Below are 27,988 nucleotides of genomic sequence, written 5' to 3'. Positions count from 1 at the left end.
CAACAGAGTCTCTGTGCTGTATTCTGGAAAGTCTGGCTCAGCACATACGAGCCTGCGGTAGGCTAATGTGGTCCTGTCTGTTATTTCCCTTCTTTCTCATGATATTCAAGACATTGTGGAATGCATAGGATACAGATTAGCTTCATTGTGGCCACTGACCTAAGTTTTGAGTTCAGGCCATTTACAACCCCAATTCCTAAAAAGCTGGGTGTAAAACATAAATAAAAACAGAATGAGAAGATTTGCAAATCATGGAAACACTACGGTACATTTCATTGAAAATAGTACAAAGAACATATCAAATGCTGAAACTGAGAACTTTTATTTATTTATTTTTTTAAATATATGCTTATTTTGGGGCGGTACAGTGGTGTAGTGGTTAGCACTGTCGCCTCACAGCAAGAAGGTCCGGGTTCGAGCCCCGGGGCCGGCGAGGGCCTTTCTGTGTGGAGTTTACATGTTCTCCCCGTGTCCGCGTGGGTTTCCTCCGGGTGCTCCGGTTTCCCCCACAGTCCAAAGACATGCAGGTTAGGTTAACTGGTGACTCTAAATTGAGCGTAGGTGTGAATGTGAGTGTGAATGGTTGTCTGTGTCTATGTGTCAGCCCTGTGATGACCTGGCGACTTGTCCAGGGTGTACCCCGCCTTTCACCCGTAGTCAGCTGGGATAGGCTCCAACTTGCCTGCGACCCTGTAGAACAGGATAAAGCGGCTAGAGATAATGAGATGAGATGAGATGAGATGAGATGAGATGAGATGAGGGTGGCACGGTGGTGTAGTGGTTAGCGCTGTCGCCTCACAGCAAGAAGGTCCAGGTTCAAGCCCCGTGGCCGGCGAGGGCCTTTCTGTGTGGAGTTTGCATGTTCTCCCCGTGTCCGCGTGGGTTTCCTCCGGGTGCTCCGGTTTCCCCCACAGTCCAAAGACATGCAGGTTAGGTTAACTGGTGACTCTAAATTGAGCGTAGGTGTGAATGTGAGTGTGAATGGTTGTCTGTGTCTATGTGTCAGCCCTGTGATGACCTGGCGACTTGTCCAGGGTGAACCCCGCCTTTCGCCCGTAGTCAGCTGGGATAGGCTCCAGCTTGCCTGCGACCCTGTAGAACAGGATAAAGCGGCTACAGATAATGAGATGAGATGAGATATTAGCATGGCTGTTCATTTAAAGCGGTATTAGTGGTGGACCCCACTGTGCACTCAGGCTGCTGTTGCCCCTTTAAGACCACCGCGCTGATCATCTGGACGGTCGTGAGCGCATCACGGACCAAAAACACACACACGGACCCAGCGCCGGGTACAGACAGGTAGAGATTCTTTCTTTCTTAATGCGGTTTCTGTGTGTTTGTGTTGAAACGCGGTGCGTGGACGGGTAGCAGTTGCCATGGCAACGTGTTCCCTGGGTCTGTGTTTATCGTGTTTGTTTGTTTGTTTGTGTGCGTGCTGTCCTCTCGAGCATCTCCCATCTCCATGCTTTTGTTCTCTTCTTCCAGAAACGGAGGAGAGAGAGAGAGAGAGAGAGAGAGCGCACCATGTGACGGAAAATGAAAGAGAGGAAAAAAGAAAAAAAAAATCAATAGCTATATAGCATATCTCCATTTTGCGTCCATTTCTGATTATATTAGCATATAATTAATTATTCATGATTATGTTGTGCGCTAAGTGACGTGTCTGAACCTCACGCCTTTTTTTGTGTGTGTGTGTTCTATAAAACCACATTTTGATTTGATCATTTTCTATATTCTAGAAAAAGATAATTTGTGCTAAAAATTTTAGCCAGTTATCATAGTACAATATAAAAATGTACTATTCCTTTAAAAAAAAAAACTCCTTTGTTTGAAAGCTCATTTGCATATTATTATGTAAGGAAGAAAACAATCCATGTAGTGATTAATATGGGACTCGAGGACAGCGTGGTGTGACATTGGCTTACTGCTATCACTACCAATGTTTTATTTATTTAAAAAAAATACATCTTTGTATGTACTTTTTATCCATTTATGGGTACATTGGATGTTTAGTGGGATGTTTGTGAAGCAGGTTAGCTCTTGTTGTCTCTTTGATAGCTGTTAAAGCAGCTCGAAACAGTCGTTTTCCCTCTCAATGTTCATAAGACAAAAAAAAAAAAACCCACAGCTTATCATGGAAACCGCAGAACGTTGGCTCTGATGATGTCAGAAAACGTAACGCCACAGCTTTACGGTACAAAGCACTGACACTGGAGACTCCTTACAGAAATGCTAAACAGGAACCTTCACCATGTTAACGATGGAGTCCCTGTGAAATGAGCTGTTGCTATAGAAATGATAACACATTAGAACATGTGCATTAATGTAAACCTGTGATCTGCAGTTGCTTCTACTGTTATAGAAAATTAATCAACACCCTCCACCTTCTGACCAATCAGATTCGAGAGCTGTGGTATGAAATATTTTACTGCAACAGTATTGTAAAAAGCCTGATATCACAATAATGAATAACAAGTGCAATCTTCTACATTTCTATTATATTAATGTCAAAAATTTAGATCCTCACCTTTTGGATCAGACCTAATTTGCATATTGCTCATAACATCCAGTAAAATGGTTTTGTTGGAGAGCTCATTTGCATATTACTACTGTCTGTGATTTGCATAGTGGAGGAAGATGAAATACAGCATTAAATTCCTTTTGTTTCTCTCAGTCATCAGGAAAGTGTGTGTGTGTGTGTGTGTGTGTTGAGGCCGTATGTCCAGGACGATTCACTGTTGTTAATGAGATTTATATTTTCTCACTCCAGCACACATTAGTTACTGCTGCTGAGGCGGGAACTTCAGGAGGGCAATTAGCATGAAAATAAGACAGAACAGGGTGGGGGCGGGGTGAGGGGTTGTGGCAGATGGGATGTGGTGTCCCGGGCCCCAAGGAGCAGATGGAGATCAGGAATCAGGATTGAGTGTGATGGCCACAGCATAGTATTTGTTAGAAGAAGTGCCTGAATTTTCTATTTGTTATAAGATTTATTTAGTTGCAATACGTCAGTTTATCCACCCATCAAATTATCCATCCATCCATCCATCCATCCATCCATTCATTTATCCATCCGTCCATTCATTTATCCATCCGTCCATTCATTTATCTATCTGTCCATCAGTTTATACATCCATCCCTTCATTTATCCATCCATCCATCCATCCATCCATCCATCCATCAGTTTATACATCCATCTGTTCATTTATCCATCCTTCCATTCATTTATCCATCCATCTATCTGTTCATTTATCCATCTATCCGTTCATTTATCCATCCATCCATCCATCCATCCATCCATCCATCAAATTATCTATCCATCCCTTCATTTATCTGTCCATCTACCCATGTTTGTTTCCATCCATCCATTCATTTATCATCCATCTGTTCATCCATCCATCCATCCATCCATTCATTTATACATCCGTTCATTTATCCATCCGTCCATCCATCCATCAAACTATCCATCCATCCCTTCATTTATTGGTCCATCCACCCACACATTTGTTTCCATCCATTCATTTATCAATCTGTCAGTTTATCTATCTATCCATCCATCCATTCATTTATCCATCCATTCATTTATCCATCCATCCATTATCTATCCATCAGTTTATCCATCCATTTATTCATTTCTCCATCCATCCATCGTTCCATCAGCCTATACTTTTTCCATCCATTAATTTATCCATCATCCATCCACCTATCTATCCATTCATTTCTGTCCATCCATCCCTTCATTCATCCATCCACCAATACTTTTATCTTTCCATCCCTTCATTTATCCATCCATTCATTCATCTGTCCATCCATCCTTTTATCCACTGAACATGATTTCTCTAAATAGAACCCTTAAAGGTTCTGTATCGACCCCTACATGTTTCCCAAACTATTAGAAATGGAAACTAGAACCTCTTTGAAAAGTTTATACAAAAAAACTATTAAAGAGCTCTTGAAGAACCTTCTGTTCTAAGACTGTGTCTGTCCTTCATTCATCTATCCATCCATCTGTACGTCACTCAGTCTACCACTCATCCATCCATCTATCTATCTATCTATCTATCTATCTATCTATCTATCTATCTATCTATCTATCTATCTATCTATGCCTGTCTATTTATAGAATTGTGTTAATTTTGGCACTGCTATGAATAATTTATTTTTGGTAGCAGTAAACTAAAAGACACTGGAGGTGACCGTTTGCACACGTTTTCTCTCTTTTTTTTTCACTAAGTTTAACTGATGAAGCTCAGCAGAAATGTCTTCAGTAATATATCCGGAGTCTTGCGTGTTTATTCACTCTGCCTGGAGTCCATTTTTCTCTGTAGAGGAACGCTCCGAGTGCAGTATTCCCCCTCGGGAGCTGTGCTTGTAGACACACTTCGCTGAAAGGAACTGGAGCGAATCCATTTGGCCGTGACGCCACAGAGCCTCTCTGCTGCTCACGTCAGACAATTTCTGGAAATATCTGCAGCTCACTCTCACTCAATCAGAGTGCTTCATTCAGGTCAGGGTCACAGCGGATCCGGAGTCTCTCCCGGGAATACTGGGAGGGAGATGGGATTGCACCCTGGATGGAACACCAGAGCATCATCTGCAGCTCATTACCTTTATTTATTTGCATGTATATTTATATCACTGGAACAGATATGACCCAGTTTAATACGAGTTCCTGGTTTAAAAGATATCAAGCTCAAGCTACTGCACAATTCATGTTTTTAAATACGATCTTTATTTCTATTCTATTGTTTGAAGCAGTAAAAAAACACCATGGACCACATGACTCCACCCCCTCCCGTTCTATAGAAATGAGACGCAGTCAGGACTTTCTGCTGCTCTCTGGAGCCAGAGTCGAAGTCAAGTACACCTGCTCATTTGGTACCAGTACCAAGGTCCAGCACGTCCCCAAGGATGTCAATCAGTTAGTTCCCAAGTGAATCCACACCTTCTTATGATATAGCAAAAAAAAAAATTTAAACTAATTTCTGGGGAGAAAAAATGTACAGATATCACCGGAGGAAAAAAAAACTAATGCTGTAGATGGAAAGACGAGAGTTTAGACGAAAAAAGTGACATGGAAAAAGACAATTTCGTCATCGAAACGCATGGAGGTGGGCGGAGCTACGTATTATACTGCAGCCAGCCAGCAGGGGTGGAACAGGAGCCATCCATTCATTTATCCATCCATCCCTTCATTTATCCATCTGTCATCCATCCATCCGTTTATCCACCCATCCCTTCATTCATCTGTTCACCTAACCATACTTTTCTTTCCATCCATCCATTCATTCATTTCTCCATCTATCCATTAATTTATCCATCCATCCATCCATCCATCCATCCATCCATCCATATGTTTATCTTTCCATCCATTCATTTATCCATCTATACATCCATCAATTTATCCATCCATCCATCCATCTGTCCATCAATCCATCCCTTTATTCATCCATCCACCCATACTTTTATCTTTTCATCCATCCATCCATCCATCCATCCATCCATCCATCCATCCATCAGTTTACCCATCATCCATTAATGTATCCATCCCTTCATTCATCCATCCACCCATCAAATTACCCATCCATCCATCCCTTTCATCCACCCATACTTTTGTTTCCATCCAATCATTTATCCATCTCTCAGTTTATCCATCCATCGATCCATCCATTCATTTAATGATCCATCCATTATCCATCTATCCATCCATCAGTTTATCCACCCATCCCTTCATTTATCTGTCCATCCACCCATACTTTTCTTTCCATCTATCTGTTCATTCATTTATCCACCCATCCATTCATTTATCCATCCACCCATACTTTTATCTTTCCATCCATTCATTTATCCATCCATACATTTATCTGTCCATTCATCCATTCCTTCATTCATCCATCCACCTATACTTTTATCTTTCCATCCATTAATTTATCCATCCATCCATCCGTCAGTTTATCCATCCATCCATCCATCCATCCATCCATCCATCCATCCATTTATCCATCCATTAATTTATTGATCCATCCATTATCCACAGTGCTAGACCTGTGGTTGCTTCACTTAGAGACAGTGTGCTGTCCATGTTTTTTTTTTTCTTCCCCAGTCACTGGTGTGTGTGAGGTGTGTGTTCAAGGATGCTTGGTGGACAAAGCCTAAAGTTATTTCAGGAACCGACAGAACTTCATCAAGTAATGAACTAAAAGTCACCACAGATAACCTGGACCACTTTGCTAGCCGTTTAACTTGTTAACCTGAACTATGGTGAAGCGGAATGCTAGAGTCAGTCAGATGAGACTGAACAGAATTTCTAGTTTCTGACTGAGAATAGGTGGGAAGTCAGAAATTTGTAAACGGACACAGATGCACCATGTGTCTGAGGAAATCGCCGAGTTTTGATTACTGGTTAACTTGCATCGTCCACTTCAGTCTGAGGGAAACCGTCAGGGTCTTCTAAACCTTCAGAGAGGGCCCAGCTATATCAGCATTTCAAATATTAAATTTAATTTCTTTCATTCTTTAATTTCTTAAATAATTTCATTATAATTATTCTCTTCTAATTTGGCCTCATTTTCTAGCAAATTTGCTTCAGAAATGAAAGGGTTACTGTCCTGAAAACATTAAAAGAGTTATCCAATGAAATTTTTAGTATTGTACAATGTGCAATACTACTGTTTATTATTATCGTCTCGTCTTCTTCCGCTTATCCGGGGCCGGGTCGCGGAGGCAGCAGTCTGAGCATGGAAGCCCAAGCTTTCCTTTCCCCAGACACCTCAGCCAGCTCCTCGGGAAGAACACCGAGGTGTTCCCAGGCCAGCCGAGAGTCATAGTCCCTCCAGCGTGTCCTGGGTCTTCCCCGGGGCCTCCTCCCGGGGGGACATGCCTGGAACACCTCCCCAGGGAGGCGTCCAGGAGGCATCCGAAAGAGATGCCCGAGCCACCTCAGCTGATTCCTCTCGATGTGGAGGAGCAGCGGCTCTACTCCGAGCTCCTCCCGAGTGACTGTGCTTCTCACCCTATCTCTAAGGGAGCGCCCAGCCCCCCTGCGAAGGAAACTCATTTCGGCCGCTTGTATCCGCGATCTTGTTCTTTCGGTCATTACCCAAAGCTCATGACCATAGGTGAGAGTCAGAACGTAGATCGACCGGTAAATCGAGAGCTTCGCCTTTTGGCTCAGCTCCTCCTTCACTACAACGGACCGGTAAAGCGACCGCATCACTGCGGAGGCTGCACCGATCCGCCTGTCGATCTCATGCTCTATCCTTCCCTCACTCGTGAACAAGATCCCAAGATACTTAAACTCCTCCACTTGAGGCAGGACTTCTCCACCAACCTGAAGAGGGCAAGCCACCCTTTTCTGGTCGAGAACCATGGCCTCGGACTTGGAGGTGCTGATTTTCATCCCAGCCGCTTCACACTCGACTGCAAACTCCCCCAGTGCATGCTGAAGGTTCTAGTTTGAAGAAGCCAACAGGATAACATCATCTGTGAAAAGCAGAGATGAAATCCTATGGTTCCCAAACAGGATTCCTTCCGGCCCCTGGCTGCGCCTAGAAATTCTGTCCATAAAGATTATGAACAGAACCGGTGACAAAGGGCAGCCCTGCCGGAGTCCAACATGCACTGGGAACAGGTCTGACTTACTGCTGGCAATGCGAACCAGACTCCTGCTCCGTTCGTACAGGGACTGGACAGCCCTTAGCAAAGAGCCCCGAACCCCATACTCCCGAAGCACCCCCCACAGAATACCACAAGGGACACGGTCGAATGCCTTCTCCAAATCCACAAAGCACATGTGGACTGGTTGGGCAAACTCCCATGAACCCTCGAGCACCCTATGAAGGGTATAGAGCTGGTCCAGTGTTCCGCGACCAGGACGAAAACCGCATTGTTCCTCCTGGATCCGAGGTTTGACTATTGGCCGAATTCTCCTCTCCAGTACCCTGGAGTAAACCTTCCCTGGGAGGCTGAGAAGTGTGATTCCCCTATAATTGGAGCACACTCTCCGGTCCCCTTTCTTAAAAAGAGGGACCACCACCCCAGTCTGCCACTCCAGAGGCACTGTACCTGACTGCCATGCGATGTTGCAGAGGCATGTCAACCAAGACAGCCCCACAACATCCAGAGACTTGAGATACTCAGGGTGGATCTCATCCACCCCCGGTGCCTTGCCACCGAGGAGCTTGCTAACCACCTCAGTGACTTCGGCTTGGGTAATGGACGAGTCCACCTCTGAGTCATCAGCCTCCGCTTCCTCAATGGAAGACGAGACAGTGAGATTGAGGAGATCCTCGAAGTATTCCTTCCACCGCCTGACAATGTCCCCAGTCGAGGTCAACAGCTCCCCACCCGCACTGTAAATAGTGTTGGCAGAGTACTGCTTCCCCCTCCTGAGGCGCTGGACGGTTTGCCAGAATTTCTTCGAGGCCAACCGATAGTCCTTCTCCATGGCCTCCCCGAACTCCTCCCAGTTCCGAGTTTTTGCCTCCGCAACTGCCCGAGCTGCGGCACGCCTGGCCTGCCGATACCCATCAGCTGCCTCAGGAGTCCCGGAGGCCAACATGGCCCGATAGGACTCCTTCAGCTTGACGGCATCCCTTACGTCCGGTGTCCACCACCGGGTTTGGGGATTGCCGCCACGACAGGCACCGGAGACCTTGCGGCCACAGCTCCGAACAGCCGCGTTGACAATGGAGGCAGAGAACATGGTCCACTCAGACTCAATGTCCCCCGCCTCCCTCGGTAGCTGGGAGAAGCTCTCCCAGAGGTGGGAGTTAAAGACCTCACCATACGTTTGGGCCTGCCAGGTCTGTCCGGCTTCCTCCTCCGCCAGCAGATCCAACTCACCACCAGGTGGTGATCAGTTGACAGCTCAGCCCCTCTCTTCACCCGAGTGTCCAAGACATAGGGCCGGAGATCCAATGAAACAACAACAAAGTCGATCATTGACCTCCGACCTAAGGTGTCCTGGTGCCACGTGCCCTTATGGACACCCATATGCTTGAACATGGTGTTCGTTATGGACAAACCGTGACTAGCACAGAAGTCCAATAACAAAACACCACTCTGGTTCAGATCGAGGAGGCCGTTCCTCCCAATCACGCTCCTCCAGGTGTCACTGTCATCGCCCACGTGAGCGTTGAAGTCCCCCAGTAGAACAATGGAGTCCCCAGTCTGAGCACCTCTCAGTACCTCTCCCAGGGACTCCAAGAAGGCCGGATACTCTAGACTGCTATTCAGCCCGTAGGCACAAACAACAGTAAGAGCCCTCTCCCCGATCCTAAGGCGCAGAGAGGCGACCCTCTCGTTCACTGGGGTAAACTCCAACACATGGTGGCTGAGCTGGGGCACTATAAGCAAGCCCACACCAGCCCGCTGCCATTCACCATGGGCAACTCCAGAGAAGTGGAGGGTCCAGCCTCTCTCGAGGAGCTGGGTTCTGGAGCCCAAGCTGTGCGTGGAGGTGAGCCCAACTATCTCTAGTCAGTACCTCTCAACCTCCTGCACAAGCTCAGGTTCTCTCCCCCCCCCAGCGAAGTGACATTCCATGTCCCAACAGCTAGCCGCTGTGTTCAGGGATCAGGTCGTCAAGGCCCCTGCCTTTGACTGCCGCCCAATCCACATTGCACCAGCCCCCTACGGCTACCTCTGTGGGTGGTGAACCCACAGGAGGTTGGGCCCACGTCACCACTTCGGGCTGAGCCTGGCTGGGTCCCGTGGGCAAAGGCCCAGCCACCAAGCGCTCGCATACAAGCCCCAACCCCGGGCCTGGCTCCAGGGTGGGGCCCCGGCTGCGCCATACCGGGTGATGTCACGGTCCTTGATAGATTGTTATCCATAAGGGGTTTTGGTGAACTGCTCTTAGTCTGGCCTGTCACCTAGGACCTGTCTGCCTTGGGAGACCCTAACAGGGGTGTAATGCCCCCGACAACATAGCTCCTAGGATCATTCAAGCACACAAACCCCTCCACCACAATAAGGTGGCAGTTCCACCACAATAAGGTGGCAGATTATTATTATTATTATTATTATTATTATTATTATTCTGCTGTATTTTTGGACCATTTCCTGTCCCGCAGTTTTCGAGATAGACCTCAAACCAACTTTAAACCATGAGGTATGATCGGGAATGGTGTGCTTATATACAGCTTTTGGATTGACGTACCTGTTCTCTTGTTCTTGTCATTTTTCTGTCATTTTTTTTCTCCATAGAAAATGAAAGGGGCTCACGTTTCGAGTCATTCTGCTCAGACACGCTTCATCAGAGAGACACCAAACTCCATGTGATACCTCAGGCCAGCTCCCCCAATACAGACATGCAATCGGTTCTGACCCACACTCATCTTTTCCTTTCTTTTTGCTGATCCTTTTTATTCCCCATTCACTTCCATTCATTTTTGGCCCTATTCAAATGAATGGAGTTCTGATCAGTCACACTTCACCACACATTTAACAAACTTCACATAGCACCTCAGACCAACTCACCCATTACACACACACACACACACACACACACTCCCACACTCCACACTCATAGTGATGCACAAAAACACAAATACACACACGTGATGTTAAAGCCTTGCTGCATCTTGTGCAATACTCAGCATTCTCTTTAGGGAATGCACTTTCTAGTTTTGTTTGTTGTCTCTAGGCTGAGAAGAGTTTAGAGCTGCTCACTCATTGGTTAGGACTTCATTGCCGGGACAGAAGGCCATGGCAGTGTATGTTTACGTAGGAAGTGACAGATTAATTAACCAATCAGATTTTGATTTATAGTAGGAGGGACCAAAAATTTATCGCCCTCGGCCTTCTCGAAGGCCAACACGAGGTTAACCGCGAATCGGCGCCGTCAGCGCAGCAGTGGTCACCTTCCAGCCGGTGTAGCGGTCATCAGTAGTGTTAGCGAATGCTAATAAAGCAGTCAGTGCTATCAAGAGCAAGTAACACAGGCTAACGACCGAGAAACTAAGATTTCTGTCTCCAGACTCTTCTTCCACGCTGCACGCTCACTACAGTCTTTTTCACTCGGACTTAAGTATTTGTTTCCGTCTGTAATTTACTGAGTTACTTTTAAAAGCAACATCGACAGCTACACACAACAGAGCAACCTGGCAGCCTGATGCTAATCCCTTACAAAATCCTTTGTCCTGTTGCTTTTTTTGGTATCTAGCTCAGTTTTGGCTGAGCTCAGGTCCCAGCTCTGATAGTAACGGTTTGCGACTGACTTCAGTTCGAAATAAAGATGAGGAAGGTGAACATGGCTACATGCTAATGCTAGCCAGTGTTGGATTAAAAAGAAGAAGAAAACTACAGCTGCTATTTACATCTCAGAAATGAAATGGAAGTGTGTGAAATCTTTCAGGTCATCCAGCCTCCACCGGCCAGGTTCCGCCAAAGCGGGTATTGATGACCTTTGGTGACCTGACAGTTCCAACCAGTCGCCTTTTAACGATGCATGAACACATGGTTCTTTAGCTTTAATCATCTACATGGTAAAAAACAAAACACTAACCTCATTTCAAATTTCACAATTTTTTCGAGAGTTCAGAAAGTTCAGTGATCAGTCGTGATTTATCTTTCCTTTAACTGAAACATCAATGTGTTTACGCCCATCTGTTACTGAGATGAAGTGTGTTGTGTCAGCCAAGAAGTGACTAACTCACATGAGTATGTATGAGGATTGAGGATCGAGGTTGGTGTGTGTGTGTGTGTGTGTGTGTGTGAGAGAGAGAGTCAGGCCCATCCCCTTCCGAGGCTCCGTACAAACTCAGATATACACCGGTTAGTTTTAACATTATGACCACTGACAGGTGAAGAAGTGAATAACACTGATTACCTCATTACAGTGGCACCTGTCGAGGGGTGGGATTTATTCGGCAGCAAGAAAGAGAACGGTCAGTTCTTGAAGTTAATGTGTTGGAGGCAGGAAAAACGGGCGAGTGTAAGGATCTGAGTGCCTGACTGGGTCTGAGCATCTCCAAAATGGCATATCTTGTGGAGTGTTCCCGGTATGCAGTGGTTAGTACCGAACAAAAGTGGTCCAAGGATCCAAAGGACAACCGGTGACAGGGTCATGGGTGTCGAAGGCTCATTGATTGGCATGGAGCACGAATGCTAGTCCACATGGTCCAGTCCGAAAGAAGAGCTCCTGTAGCACAAACTGCTGAAAAAGTTAACACTGACACCTCTCTGTTTTAGCCAGCGTTAACTTTTTCAGCAGTTTAGACAAAAACACTCCATAATCATGCGCTTCCTGTTGTGTTTAAGGCGGTATTACATTATTATAGATAAAAATACTCCATAAACCACCTTAAACACTACAAGAAGCACGTATTTACACTGGTAGGATATTCTGTCAAGTCAGGACAAAGTAACATATGGCTCTAAATTTACGCTACAGATAGGAAAATATTTTAGGCAGGAAAAAACATTCAGAACGCTGCCATCAATAATCTCGGAGGTATACGATTCCGACGGATCAGATAATTTGGAACCGGTTCTCAACTGGAACTTTCTTCTTCTCCCTTAAATCTAATTCCTTTTTCCCTTTTGTTCTCCACATGTGCTGGTTTAGTTTAACAAGTAAGACTTGCCGAGAGAAATTCTAGAGATATTCATCTAGTTTTTGGAAAAATCAATAGATTGTGGTTTTGAAACTTGCAAATAAAGTATTCACAAATCTCTCTCTCCCTCTCTCAGAGATCGAGTCATCATGCCTGTGGCCGCCGCTCGCACAGACCCTGGTAAGTCCATCGATTTCATCAGACACTCAGTTTAACTCAAACACGACACACGAGCACAGACCTGCTGGATTTCAAGTTCGCGGAAAGTGCAGCCTCATTTCAGTGAGAATTTAAAATAAATTGTAACCTGGTTTAAAAGTAACCTCCATTCTTAAAGATATTTATAATGAAATATACAGTATGTTAAGCAATCTTGGTGCTAATTGGTTGGTTAGCGTGGTGTGTGTGTGTGTGTGTGTGTGTGTGTGTGCTTTATTATTCCTGTGATAAGTTTGCGGTTGTGTGTCACACTGATGTCACAAATTGACATTATTCTTGCATTGACAGTGGCATCAGTATGAAAGCTGGAGCTTCGGAAGTTGATCAGTTTGAGCAGAGTGGACAGATTATGGGGTAAAAGAATAAACTGAAAGATAGAGACTGTGACTAAAGTCACAGTAATTTGCCCTGGCTCTTACAAACCGGGACGTCTGGTCACCATACCTTATAGATCCAGAACGGTAAGAGATAGAGAATGACACTTAGTGAGGAGAAAAAGTCCGTTTTTCATGGATCATTCCGGATCAGTGATCCAGATCAGCACCAAAAGTCATAGCAACGTAATTCAGCCCAGAGGGATTCATCATGTGAAATTTGGTGATGGTTAGTTGAAAGCTGAGGACAAAATAGCATCCTAAAAAATGTCAAGATAATCATAATAATGATAAGAAGAAGAAAATAGAAAGATCCTGCGTGAGAGTAACAATTTGCCCAGCGCTGCTAGCACAATTTAACTAAATCGCCACTACATCACTGCCTTTAGATAAAGATGAATTGAGGGCTACATCCCACTGCACCGTGATCAGCTATTTGCTGAAAGGAAAATAGACCGACAATGATAAATGTTCATCTGTATTATATTGATAAGCACCGTTACTCAGGGTGGTGTTTTTTCCCCTTTTACATTTGTATGAGTTATTTTACTGTTTAGCTGTCAGTATTTTCCATTTATAGAATTTCTTCTGGTGGCACGGTGGTGTAGTGGTTAGCACTGTCGCCTCACAGCAAGAAGGTCCTGGGTTCGAGCCCCGTGGCCGGCGAGGGCCTTTCTGTGTGGAGTTTGCATGTTCTCCCCGTGTCCGCGTGGGTTTCCTCCGGGTGCTCCGGTTTCCCCCACAGTCCAAAGACATGCAGGTTAGGTTAACTGGTGACTCTAAATTGAGCGTAGGTGTGAATGTGAGTGTGAATGGTTGTCTGTGTCTATGTGTCAGCCCTGTGATGACCTGGCGACTTGTCCAGGGTGTACCCCGCCTTTCGCCCGTAGTCAGCTGGGATAGGCTCCAGCTTGCCTGCGACCCTGTAGAACAGGATAAAGCGGCTACAGATAATGAGATGAGAATTTCTTCATTCGCGTTAGATTCAGACACATACAGTGAAACATTTTTGTCTAGAAACGTAAAAAGAAAAGATTGGAATACAGAATTTCTTCTCTTATCACTATTCTCTCTCTCTCTTCTCTCCTCTCTTTCTCCCTCCTCTCCTCTCCTCTCGCTCTCTCTCTCTCTGTCTCCTCTCTCCCTCTCTCTCTCTCTCTCTCTCTCTCTCTCTCTCTCCAGCTCTCTCGCAGGTGGATGCTCTGAGTGACAGCACCAGCTCTGCCACTGCCAATGACCTCGACCTCATCTTCCTCAAAGGCATCATGGAAAGTCCGGTGGTGAGTTTGCTTTTAAAAAAACACACACCTCATATAACACTGTGGAAGGTTGGCACGTGTTGGAGAAACGCTGGTGTGTTCTGCAGAACGCCGAGAGTCCGGAGGAACCTCGTCTCGAGGCGGTGGGGGACAAAAACATGGAGCTGCTGCAGGACATCCTGAAGGACCTGAGTCCAATCACACATCGCAGTAACACAGCCGCCGAGCTCTCGAACATCCTCAACCAACCACATTTCCAGGTCCAGACTCAACGCACACACTAAAATTCCACAATACATATTACAGGCTTGAAAATATTAGTCAAATGTGTAACCTGGTGAATAAACTGAGAGCCGTGTGATGCGACTGGTTTGCAGTCTCTCCTCGAGACCCACGACTCGGTGGCCTCTAAGACATGTGAAACTCCTCCGCCGAGCCCACAGGCCTCTGTAGAACCGAACCTGCCGCCGGTCCCTGCTGACGCCGTTCGCATGGTGGGCATCCGCAAAGTGGCTGGGGAACACCTGGTACGTTTTACACGACTTTACACACTAGTGCTGATTTACAGTGGTGCCGAGTTACGTAAAGTATCATCCTGGTTGGAGAACGTTCTCGTTTTCTGCTACAGAGATAAAGAACAGAGTAGCAAGAGATGAACAAAAGATTAAATCCTCTCAGTGTGTGATCAATGTGCAGTGAGTAAAAGAAAGGACACAAATTTGGGGGTTTGTTGTGACGTTTATTTCAGGAAATCCACAAATCGCAACTAGCATAAAAAAAACCTGGGCTGTGTCCGAATTCTCAGGACGTACTAATGACGGTTAGGTTCCTACTACCCGAGCGTTACTCTAGGACGTTCTCAGAGTATGTGAGTGAGTAGTAAGGACACAGTTTGAAGGTACTCCCTGACCATCACCATCTTCCCCATCCTCTGACCCAGATGTTTACAGTTGATGTGTACATACCACGAAATGTAAAAAAATATTTCTACAATGCTAGAAATTCACTGCAACAACCAGGTTCACTTCAGACAGCTGTTTTCTTTCTATTTTTAGCTCATCCAGCTGTTGTCCGTAAACAATTTACAAAAATTGCTACACTGGGAAGCAGTTGGGGGTTAGTTGCCTTGCTCAAGGCACTTCAGCCATTCCTGCTGGGAATCGAACCGGCAACCTTTTGGTCCCAACGCGGCTTCTCTAATCATTAGGCCATGGCTTCCCCATGATTGATCAGATTTCGATCAAACTCACAAACAATGTTCCCCAGGTGGGTGTGCGTAAAAGTTTTCAATACAGTAGCACCATCTTTTATACAGTATTATATTTACGATTTTATGGGCGTTTTGAAATTGTTGGGTGACTCGTCACACCAAACACTATTCGTAAACTGCTCAGGCGTTTTCACTGAAACTCACCCAGAAGACTCTAAAGACATATTCCAACAGTTCACCAGGTGGCACCACCTACCATGGATGAGGCTACACAGGGGTCATATGCAGCTTCACGAAAATTGCTACTCCTCCTACAGGAGTGAGCATGGGCGTAAAAATGCGTATGGACGGTATGGACGCGTCCATACCAATACTCAGCTGAGTTTAAAATGTCCATACCATTTTTGAATGGAGAAGCCGCGATGCGGGAAACGCTGAATAAAAACACCAAACGCGGTATCGCTTCCAGCTGATTTTCAGTTGTGAACAGACCTCTCAAAGATGGCTGACTATTGGTAGGGACAGGTAAAAAAGCTTTATGAAGATTTGATTGGCCCACCGTTGCCTTGATGTTGCTATGGTTTTTGATTGGCCCACCTCCCGTTGCCTTGACGTTGCTGTGGTTTTTGATTGGCCCACCTCCCATTGCCTTGACGTTGCTATGGTTTTTGATTGGCCCACCTCCCGTTGCCTTGACGTTGCTATGGTTTTTGATTGGCCCACCTCCCGTTGCCTTGACGTTGCTATGGTTTTTGATTGGCCCACCTCCCGTTGCCTTGACGTTGCTATGGTTTTTGATTGGCCCACCTCCCATTGCCTTGACGTTGCTATGGTTTTTGATTGGCCCACCTCCCGTTGCCTTGACGTTGCTATGGTTTTTGATTGGCCCACCTCCCGTTGCCTTGACGTTGCTATGGTTTTTGATTGGCCCACCTCCCATTGCCTTAACGTTGCTATGGTTTTTGATTGGCCCACCTCCCGTTGCCTTGATGTTGCTATGGTTTTTGATTGGCCCACCTCCCGTTGCCTTGACGTTGCTATGGTTTTTGATTGGCCCACCTCCCGTTGCCTTGACGTTGCTATGGTTTTTTGTTGTCATTGGCTGTAAGCAGTAGCAAGCGGTAAAATCAGCATCCAGCTCGCTGCTACAGCAAAACAGCACACAGGCAGTGATGTCGGGCAATAAAAGAAAACGTAAGGAGGACATAAGACATTATTTTACCCAGGTAAGCTATTCAAAACAAAATAGCCTTGTTAGAGAACCTCTTCAGACAGTGACGTTTTCTTCTGCCAAGCGCTCGACTCCAATTGTTTAGCTTCTGCCTCAGAAGGCAAAAACACCTTAAAACACCTTAACATCTAGCAGTTGTATACACCGTCTCTCTCTCTCTCTCTCACACACACACACACACACACACACACACACACACACACACACACTAATAAATGCTTGTAGGTAATGCTAAATGTTTACTTATATTTACTTTTTTCTTGCTCATTGTTTGCATGTATATGCATGCGTATGTATGTAACCTCTGCAATAAAATGTGAAACAATTGTCACTTAACCCTTTCAACTTAATGAATAAACATTTTTGCAAAATGCACTACAACTACCAAAACTCTTCACACTTCTACCACCCATACCTACATTACTTCCAGATTCTGAAATTGCAGTAACTCAAAAGGAAGCACATGATGTTTCAAATGTGTGAAAATAGTAAAAGTTGTGTGAAAATGAAGCAGCAGCACATAATTTTCATTGATCATGTTGTTGTATTTTGGGTAGGTCATCCACTACAGCGAAATTCACAGCAACTTCAATGTCCACTTTCTCTGTGTGATAATGTATTGCCCGTATACATGCAGATGTTAGCCTAAGTCTAAGACTAAGTGTACCTGGTGCTAAAAATCAAAATAACACAAAGGAATGGACAACCAATCATTTGTACAGTGTAGGCCACATTTCGTGCGACAACCATGGCGCACTGGGGCGCTTGGCCAAATTATGTCCCTACCAATATCAACACCGTTTTTACGCCCTTGGGAGTGATCAGATTTTAATCAAACCCCTATGGAATGTTCCACAGGTTGGTGTGTAGGAAAGTTGCCAAGATGGTGGTGCACCTGTCATATTTAACATTTTATGGACGTTTGAAATTTTTTGGGTGACTCATCATATTAAACGCTACTCTTCGTAAACTGCTGGGATGTTTTCACTGAAACTCACCCAGAAGACTCTAAAGGCATTTTCCAACAAAAATTGTTCACCAGGTGGCGCCACCTACCATGGATGAGGCTACACAGGGGTCATATGCAATTTCACAAAAGTCGCTACTCCTCCCACAGGATTGATCGGATTTCAAACTCTCACACAACGATAGTGGCTGGTATGAGTGACAGCCTTATTGAGGCTATTTTTCTTCGGGGGAATTCTTCTTCTTCGGTTATTTGGAGACTCCAGGTGAATTATGGGATGGCGTACTGTAGCACATTTGCATACTCCAGATGTAGTAGATCATCCAGGTACTGTTCAATGACTGTTAAATTATACATACTGATAGTATGGATTGGAAGATGTCTGAGTATTCGAACGCAGCCTTGGACTTAACAAGACAAATGGATAATAAATGTGCTTTGAAGCAAACACACAAACAGCAGGCTGTACGTAGGAAATCTAATCAAAGGTAACCATCGTATAGGGGAATACACTGGGTAACGGACCAATGATGTGTTCAAATCCCTCCTTCTTCAGGGCATGACATTTCGAATTGAGAACGGAGAGCTGGTGATCGCGCGGATCCTGCACGGCGGGATGATCGATCAGCAGGGTCTCCTCCACGTAAGGGACATAATAAAGGAAGTGAACGGTAAGGACGTCGGGGACGACCCACGTGTTCTCCAGGAGATGCTGCAGGAGGCCAGTGGCAGCATCGTGCTCAAAGTTCTCCCCAGCTACCAGGAGCCGCAGCCCCCCAGACAGGTAGCAATGTGGAGCTGTGTTTCTCTGATTAGTTGAGTGTGAAATGAATTACATGACAGTAGTGCTATGACATGACGGTATATAATAACCAGGCATGTAACGATATATCATGTGGTGATAAATCATGATGCACATTTGACGATTCGAATCAATGAAATATTATCAGGTTATGTAACCTTTCAGTTTTTCCCGACCTGTAATTGTGTTGGTTAGACAGCAGAGGGAAGAATAATGTACAATAGCAATAGGGAATACACGTGACTTCACCGTAAGCGGAAGTAACACAGCTCTAATGTTGCAAAAATACACAAAAAAAATCTAAAATGTGAAAGAGCTCCTCCTCCTCCTCCTCCTTTTTCACCTTCTCCCACTTCTCCCCTTCTCCTCTTCCTTCTCTTCCTTTTTCTGTTTCTCCTTCTCCTGTCCACCTCCTCCTTTTTCTCCTTCTACTTCTCCTCTTCCTCCTTGTCCTCCTCCTTTTTGCTCCTTTTTCCAAATGTTTATAAACTTTTTTTTAAACATTTATTCTTCTTCTATTTGCTTCTCTTTTTACATGTTTTCATCCATGCAAAGAAAATAAATTTCATCGTGTTGTGTGTGTGTGTGTGTGTGTGTGCGCGCGCGCCAACAGGAAATGGAGTAAAGTCACTCTTGTCTTTGCTCTCTCTACTCTCCCACAGGTCTTTGTGAAGTGCCATTTTGATTACGACCCGGCCAGTGACAACCTGATTCCCTGTAAGGAAGTCGGACTGCAGTTCAGCAGCGGAGACGTTCTGCAGATCGTCAACCAGGAGGATGTCAACTGGTGGCAGGTACGACTAGCAAGACTAGCAGTAACACGCACGCCAACCAGCTAACGTATTTCACGGATGTTCCACATTGTTAACTGTAAATAGATGAAAAGTACAGAATGTTTTTGTTCAATACATAAAAAAATTAAGGCTGTCAATTGATTAAAATATTTAATCGTGATTAATCGCATTATTGTCCATAGTTACCTCATGATTAGTTGTAAATTAATCGCACATTTTTTATCTGTTTTAAAATGTACCTGAAAGGGATATTTTTCATGTTTTTTTTTTAATTATTTGTTTTTAATTTTTTTTAGCTCACTGTCCGTCAGCTGATATATTTCTTTATTTTCCGCTCATTATTTTTATTTTTTTTTTTAGCTCACTGGCTGTCGGCCAATGATTGAGTGATTTATTTATTTATTTATTTATTTTTAAGCTCACCAGCTGTCAAACGATGTTCTGTTTGTTTAAGCTCATTATTACTCTTTTATTTATTTGTTTTATATAATTTTTTTTAGCTCACCAGCTGTCAGCCAGTGAGCTATTGCCATCACTCAGCGTCCGTCTGTTCGTCTGTCCATTCACAATTCACAAAAATCGCGACTCCTCCCTGAGTTTGAATGGATTTTGATTCTGATTGTTTTGTTTTGTTTGGAAGATCTAATCAATCTGCACAAAAGTTACTCCCTGGTTTTGTGATTTCTCATTAACAAGTTACTAATTAGTCCGGTTAACAAACTTTTTGAAGAGAATCGCGACTCCTCCCCGAGTTTTCAATGGATTTTGATTCTGATTGTTTTGTTTTGAAGATCAAATTGTTCTAATTGTTCTCGTGAAGAGCAACTTGGCTAATTATAAATGAGTTTGGTTTCTCATGGTACGGCCGTGTGAGCTACTGTGTCGCTGACGCGCTGGTTGGCGAATGGGCGTGGACAAATCTGCTTTATATAAATGTCTGTGACCAGGTCAGGAAGGATAAACCTGGACACGACAAAAATTATATTGTGGGTATTTTATTCCCCCACTGCATTAAAAAATAAAGCAGCATCTCATCTCATCTCATTATCTCTAGCCGCTTTATCCTGTTCTACAGGGTCGCAGGCGAGCTGGAGCCTATCCCAGCTGACTACGGGTGAAAGGCGGGGTACACCCTGGACAAGTCGCCAGGTCATCACAGGGCTGACACATAGACACAGACAACCATTCACACTCACATTCACACCTACGCTCAATTTAGAGTCACCAGTTAACCTAACCTGCATATCTTTGGACTGTGGGGGAAACCGGAGCACCCGGAGGAAACCCACGCGGACACGGGGAGAACATGCAAACTCCGCACAGAAAGGCCCTCACCGGCCACGGGGCTCGAACCCGGACCTTCTTGCTGTGAGGCAACAGCGCTAACCACTACACCACCGTGCCGCCATAAAGCAGCATTAATTTTATAATTTTGAGGGTTTCGCACAATTCAGTGTGAACTAAACAATACAGTATTTTCCTCGAGTTCTGTCCTTAACTTCCAGCCTCAAACTATGCAATGAAATAAACTAAACACACTCGGTGATGTGGACTGTGGATAACAGTAGTGACTCTCTCTAAATAAAGAAAATAAAAATGCATTGGTGAAGCCACACAGCTCATAAAGATGTTTTCCAATAAAATGCAAAACCTCACTGGTAAATATATAGAGAGTGCATTTCATGAGAAAAAACTGCATTTATCAGCACTTTTACATCTCGCACACACACACCTGGATCTTAACATGTCTTCTTTTCTCCTCTCTGGACCGTCAAAAACGTATTAAAAAACACACACATTTTATGTAAACAGTCAGAATGCAACAATATAAGTTGATTCTGTACATAAGTGCACTTTATCACGACTTACGCCGACCAGCTACATCACTCACTCGCACTACAAACGTCACTTCCTGATTTCCCAGACTACGGGGGAGGGGCACAGAACGTGCATGTGTTAATCATGTGCCAAAAAAATTAGTGACGTTAAAAGGAATTTGCATTAACATGTTATTATCACGTGAACTTTGACAGCTCTAAAATAAAGTGATTGTTAGGAAACTGCTGTGGTATCAGAGTTCACTTCATCACACCACCCTGCTGTTGATTTACTTATCTAATATATCCATTTCATTACATCATCACACGCTACACAGATCTGTAAGACGTGATCATGGAGTAATGAACATGCATGGTGTGTGTGTGTGTGTGTGTGTGTAGGCTCGACGGGTTCAGGGAGGAAGCACCGGACTCATCCCCAGTCAGCTGTTGGAGGAGAAGAGGAAAGCTTTCGTAAAGAGAGATGTGGAGCTCCCACCAGCAGGTGGCGCTCTTCCTGCACTCTAATATCCAGAGTGCAAGAGTCTTTTTATACTGACATTTAATCATCATCATCATCGTTAGACTTAACAGCCAATTTAAACGTAGTTTTAGTCAAAGTAATTTTAATATTTGTGCAGAACAAAAGTGTTTCTCTGAAACAAGAAGTAAAACTGAAGAGAGATTTAATAACCTGGATCATATTCTGATAAGAATTGTGGATAAATGGTCAACATTCGACTGTCAAGATCAACGATATTTACACAGAAACAACAGAAACACATAGTTAGATATCGATATTCTCATCGATATTTCTCATGGCTCCAGGTCACAAGGCCAACTGTATGTTTCGGATTTATTTTAAGTGACCCAGAAGCATCTAAACCTCAGTGTCCGTGCTTCATACTGGACTTAAAATAACTTCAGATGGATATCGGGTTGACCTACAAAGTCGGAAAGTGTATTTAAAAAAAAAAAAAGAATGAAAAAGCAGTCAGGAGTTTTAGTGTTAGGCTGAAGGGGGCTCTGCTGTGTTTCAGGCACTCTGTGTAGTGGGATTGGAGGCAAGAAGAAGAAGAAAATGATGTACCTGACCACCAAAAATGCAGGTTTGTGCTCCGAAGGAGAACATTTTTACTTACCATCAACCATTGACTAGAGCATTTAAAGATTAACAAAACCCAAAAATAAATTCCTTTATACTGACAGAAATCCGTACAAGACGTGTTCAGGCGTTCATCTGTTCGTATTTGTACCTGTTTACTGTGTACTGATTTTATTTTAAAAGAAACACAATGTCCCTGGGTGCTCTCCGATATTCGGATATCACACTCTTGAGTACAAATCATGACATCACACACTCCAAATATGACTCAAGGTTATTGGAGCTCATGAACACTCACTCACTTCTTCCAGCTCGTCCCACTTATGTGTGTTGGGTCACTGCTATGTAGACCCTATCGATCCACATGTCATTAATTGGAGCATAGTTTTACGCCGGATGCCCTTCCTGCCGCAACCGTCCCATTTCTGCGCTTAGGAAACAACCATTCACACTCACCTCCACACAGGAAGGCCCCTGTCAGCCGCTGGGCTCGAACCCAGAACCTTCTTGCTGTGAGGCGACAGTGATAACTGCTGCACTACCGTGCCACCCATTGGAGCGCATGGATACATCGCTTCGAAATTGTTGTAAACAACCCTAAAGATGCTGAGCGTCAAGCGTTTGGGTGTAAAAATAAACCCGAACATTGATCATTTTATGTGACCTGCTTTTGTTTGTTTTTAGACAGTAAGAGTCGTGTTGCTAAGACAACGGGATTGTTTACGAGTATCCGTGTCAGCACTGTGTATGTGTTATCTCGCCGAGTGAGATTTAAACTTCATAAAAGTGAAGTCTGTTGATTTGCAGATTTTGTTGCCAGTAAAAATCACATGGTTACAGAATTTCTGATTAGACTTTTGGAATTAGAAGCCTTTATGTGTCACAAACATGACAGCACCATGAAGTTCTTTGTATTTAACCCAAATGAAGCAGCGAAAACGTACTGTACAGAGCGAGAGAGAGAGCGTAGTGGCACCTGGTGATTTTTTTTTTTTAAGAATTAGAAGCCTTTATTTGATGGCTCCGTGCAACAAAGGTAAACCATGTCATCGTTGTGGCTGTCCCTCGAAAGCGAGGATGATGTTCTTCTAGTCGGTGGGTTCTCAGGTGGCTGAGGAGCCCGATCCTTGATTTACAGGGTTTGTTGCAGACACTGCAGATGATGGTGGTGATGGGAAGGCGCAGGTGGTCTGGATTTTGTACACATTCTTTCCTTTGCCTCCTCTTCTCCTCGATGTAGTTTGTCCTCTGGTTTTTGAAATTCTCGATTCTTTCTCTGATGGTTGCTCTCCAGGCACTATAGTTTCTGGCCCGGTCTTCCCAGTTGTTCCAGTCGATGCCGCAACTTTTCAGGTTATGTTTCAGCAGGTCCTTGTATTATTTCTTTTGTCCTCCTCGGAGTTGGGAGTAGAAGACCTGTTTCGGAAGTCAGCTGTCATCCATTCTGACAATGTGACCAGCCCACCGCAGCTGGCGTTGGATGATGATGATGGACTCAATGCTCAATGATGGAGTGTAGTTTCAGCCAAGCAGGTCTCCCAGCTGATGCTCCTCAAGGATGCTCCTCAAGCAGCATAGGTGGAAACGCTCAAGGGTCTTCAGATAGCGGCGGTAGGTGGTCCAGGTTTTGGATCCATACAGAATGTAACCAGTGTACTAGTGTGCCGTTAACGTTATGGCCGGATATCTGGTTTCAGCACAAATGGTTGCGTCCGGGGAAGTATATTTTTAGCAAGATCATAACTTTTAAAATGGAAAAATTGTTGTTATAAAGTTTTATTTTTTAACTTAAACGTGTGGAGAGCACATCAGGGCACTTGCTGTGATCGGCGAACAGCGTTTATTTTTGGGTTTTGTTTGACTTTAAGGCCTTAAACTCCACAAATATGAAACAGCAATCTGAATACTGAATGAAGTTATATTTAAAGCATTAGCCCCACCCCTTTTACAATACATTTTTATTTTCATTGGAGAGTGTGAGATTGGAGCATACTTTCCTTCTCGCGTCACTCAGATTTCGACATGCATGAGCTGATGATCTATGAGGAGGTGGCCCGGGTTCCTCCATTCAAGAGGAAAACACTGGTTCTGATCGGAGCTCAGGGAGTCGGCCGGCGCAGTCTGAAGAACAAGCTTCTGGTTTCTGATCCTCATCTGTTTGGAACGACAATTCCCTGTGAGTTAAAGCTGCATCGCTACCACCACGAGCACACAACCTCTGTTTATAGTATGTGGCTCATTATACAGAATCAGATATGAGCCCTAGATTGACTAAAATAAAGTTGTGTTGAAATCTTGATCTGTTTTTCTTCACTAGTTTTTAAATAACCTGAAAATAAAACCGAAATATCTTTAAAGTATTTCCTTTGAACTGAAGAGTAAATGTTGCTGTTTGATCTCTCAGACACTTCCAGGAAGCCGAAAGCAGGCGAGAGGGAGAACAGGATGTACGCTTTCACGACCAGAAGCAAAATGGAGGCTGACATCAAAGCAGGTCGTTACCTGGAGCACGGTGAATACGACGGAAATCTGTACGGCACCAAGATCGACTCCATCCACGAGGTAGCCGAGGCAGGACGTCTCTGCATCCTGGACGTCCACCCGCAGGTGAGATTAGGAATAATTATCAGCCTACCAATGATTTTAGTCCTAATAACGAATAGTGAATACAGTGATCTATGGAGAAGATGTGAGCTTAATTGTGTATATATTTGTCTAGGCGCTGAAGATCTTGAGGACGTCAGAGTTCCTGCCTTATGTGGTTTTCATCGATGCTCCAGAGTTTGAGGTGCTCAGATCCATGAACAGAGCAGGCATTGAAGCTGGAGTGGTCAGCAAAGAGCTAACGGTGTGGACCTCAGTCCATTCTGTCTTACACTGCTTTAGCATTTTAGTTATGGCCAAACAAAATCTAACATTCTAACCCCAACCCCCCTCCACACCCCAAACACCCCTCTACTCCAACCCCAAATACCCACCTATACACACCCCAAACACCCCCTACACTCCAACCCCAACCACCCCCCATCACACACACCCTACACTCCAACCCCAGTCACTCCCCACACATAAGCCCCAACCCTTCCCTTCTACGCTCCGGCCGCAAACCCCCCCCCCCCCCCCCCCCCACACACACACGCCAAACCCAACCCCCTGCTACACTCCAAACCCCGCACCCCAATCCCCCTTCCTATACTTCAAATCCTAAGCCTCCAGACCCCAAGCGCCTTACACTCCAAACCCCCCCCCCCTCCCCACCCCCCACACACAAATTCCTTAATAAAACCCTAAGTGGTGGCTCAGTGGGCCACTTTGGGCTGGTTGTGAGTTCAAATCCCAGCACCACCAAACCAACACTGCTGGCTCATCTTATGCAAGACCCTCAACCTTAACTGCCCAATTGTAAAATGCTTTGGAGAAATTTACTGTAACCCCTAACACCCTATACCTAATAACCCTAACTCAACCCTCACTCTAACCCAATCCTCTCCAAACTGTAACCTAACCCCTGTCCAACAGTTCCCGAACCTGGTCCTGGAGAAACCCCTGTCCTGGACTTTTATTATTTTCCTTTCTCTAACACATAATATTTATTCATTCACGAATCATAACCCTGGTTTGAAGAAGTGGACGTGTCAGGCAGGGACACCATGAAAATATGTCTGATGGGTTCTCCAGGAACAGGGACGGGATCCTGTGCATTAAACCATCTCTAATCCAATCCAAACCTCAAACTATAATCTGAGCCCAATCCTAATCCCGGTCAAACCCCAACGTCAAGCATGACCTTGTATGGTGATGTCATAAAGCGGACAAATCAGGACTGGAACAAGAATAATAATCATGAATCAATCAATAAACAAGTAGTATAATAATCAATCTAGCAAAATCATCAGTCAATTTCATCAGCAGGTATATTTTTAGAATTAACTCAAATTTTAAAAATGCAGCGCACTTAGTACCAGTAAAGTAGAATAGACAATCAAGTATTAATGGCTGGTTTTGAGAGCTGGTATTAACTTCTTTGCCAGATGTTGGTATATATGTAGTTGGCACTTGGACATTCTGTGATTTCACCTCCAAAAACCTCAAATGTTCACAAACCTGACCCTTAACCCTGAGTCTTTTTTTTTAGCTCATCTGTCCATAAATCTGTTGCCATGGCGTGGCGTCCGTCGTCCACAATTCAGTTAAATTGGATCTCCTCCATCAGTTCTCCACGAATTTCTGTTTCAACTGTTTTGTTTGAAAGAACTCATCACTCCCCGTAAAACTTGGTCATTTTTTTTGCTAATGAGTTACTAATTCGGCCAAATTAACGAATTTTCCAGGCCTCTCATTAGAATTGTATCTCCTCTCCAATTTCTCACCCGATTCCAGTTCTGACTGATGTTTTGGGTTGAACTTCCCATGAGGAACAAAACTTGGTCATTTGTTTGTTGATTTTCTTGTTGTAAACAATTTGTTTAAGACTTTCTTGTATTGTCAAATTTTTGTTGACAAATTAGTCATTAGATCAACTTAACACATTTTCTTCTGATTAGAATTGTATCTCCTCTCTCATTTATCATGCGAATTCAGTTCTGATCGATGTTTTGGGTCGATCTTCCCTCAGGGAATAAAATTTAGTCCTTTATTGATCTTCCTGTTGTAAGCAGTTTGTTGTGGAGGTTGGTCCTCTCTCACATCGTCACATTTCAGTTCTGTTTGATGTTTTGTTCGTCATGGTTGTTTTGGTGGCAGGACAGATGAGCTCCTACGGCCTTGACGTTCTGATTGATTGATTGATATATCATGACCAGTGTCCTTCATTGTCCAACGTATCCCATGTTCAGTGAGTGTCCTGTACCCCTTTGATATAGGCAGTCCATTTCTCCCATTTTCTGGGAAAGATTGTTCCTCTGGACCTCAGGCAGAATGTCGTCTTCTCCATTGCACAGATTTCTTTCACTCTGCTTGAGTCCATTTTTAATCTTCTCGTTGGCAGGATGCCGAGCTGAACAGGATACTGGATGAGAGCTGGAGGATTAAGAGGGCATACGGACACTACTTTGACCTAACCATCGTGAACGACGGCCTGGACGGGACGTACAGCAGCCTGAAGGCTGCCTTAAAGAAGCTGAGTGGAGTTCATCAGTGGGTTCCAGTGAGCTGGGTGTTTTAGAAAACGGTCCTCGTTCATGAACTTCAGCGCTCATTTCATTTCATTTCATGACTTCATGTGAATGAATGAAAAAATTATTTATTTATTTATTTGTTTGTTTGTAGACCTGAGTGTGTTTTGTAGCTTCTACCTGCCCTTCTCATCCCCTTCAGTAACTCCAAACGAATGTAGAACCAGACAAACAACTAATCACTGTCGTTTACATCACATGTATTTTTAACAAGTGAAATCTGACTCCATTTAGGATGAGTCCGAGCTAAATCACAACAAGTGTTGCCAGGCAAAACAAACCTTATGAGGCCGCACTTATTTTATACCTATATGTTGATAACGGTAATATTTCTCAATCATCAGCTGTCAGGTTATAGTCCTATGAAAATCCCTGACCTTGAGTTTGACACTTCAAATTCATTTCAAGGTCAAAGGTCCTGGCGGCAACTGAAAGCCCATATGGGAGTTCCTATATATTGATAATGGTAAACATCT

General features: G+C 44.3%; 2 protein-coding genes across 4 annotated transcripts in view; both read left to right on the top strand.

Moving 5' to 3' along the window:
- Positions 1 to 27,988, top strand: part of LOC132868909 (large ribosomal subunit protein uL3) — a 477,874-nt gene that overhangs the window by 333,098 nt on the left and 116,788 nt on the right. The gene's annotated exons all lie outside the window — the stretch shown is intronic.
- On the top strand, positions 1,252 to 27,523 carry mpp2a (MAGUK p55 scaffold protein 2a). 2 transcript variants are annotated; one of them, XM_060902686.1, is made up of 13 exons: positions 1,252 to 1,299; positions 12,697 to 12,740; positions 14,336 to 14,433; positions 14,520 to 14,672; positions 14,790 to 14,939; positions 18,377 to 18,604; positions 19,285 to 19,416; positions 21,636 to 21,738; positions 22,274 to 22,342; positions 24,353 to 24,514; positions 24,743 to 24,945; positions 25,058 to 25,126; positions 27,326 to 27,523. In XM_060902686.1, exons 2-13 carry the CDS (start codon positions 12,710 to 12,712, stop codon positions 27,500 to 27,502), a joined length of 1,575 nt encoding a protein of 524 aa, XP_060758669.1. In that variant the 5' UTR covers positions 1,252 to 1,299; positions 12,697 to 12,709; the 3' UTR covers positions 27,503 to 27,523. The 2 variants fall into 2 exon arrangements, with proteins under 2 accessions (XP_060758669.1, XP_060758668.1); XM_060902685.1 differs by having other exon boundaries at positions 25,058 to 25,186.

Source organism: Neoarius graeffei, chromosome 20, assembly GCF_027579695.1.
Source record: "Neoarius graeffei isolate fNeoGra1 chromosome 20, fNeoGra1.pri, whole genome shotgun sequence".
Taxonomy (NCBI): domain Eukaryota; kingdom Metazoa; phylum Chordata; class Actinopteri; order Siluriformes; family Ariidae; genus Neoarius; species Neoarius graeffei.
The sequence above is the reverse complement of the archived record's forward strand: the minus strand, read 5'-3'. Positions and strand labels throughout refer to the sequence as shown.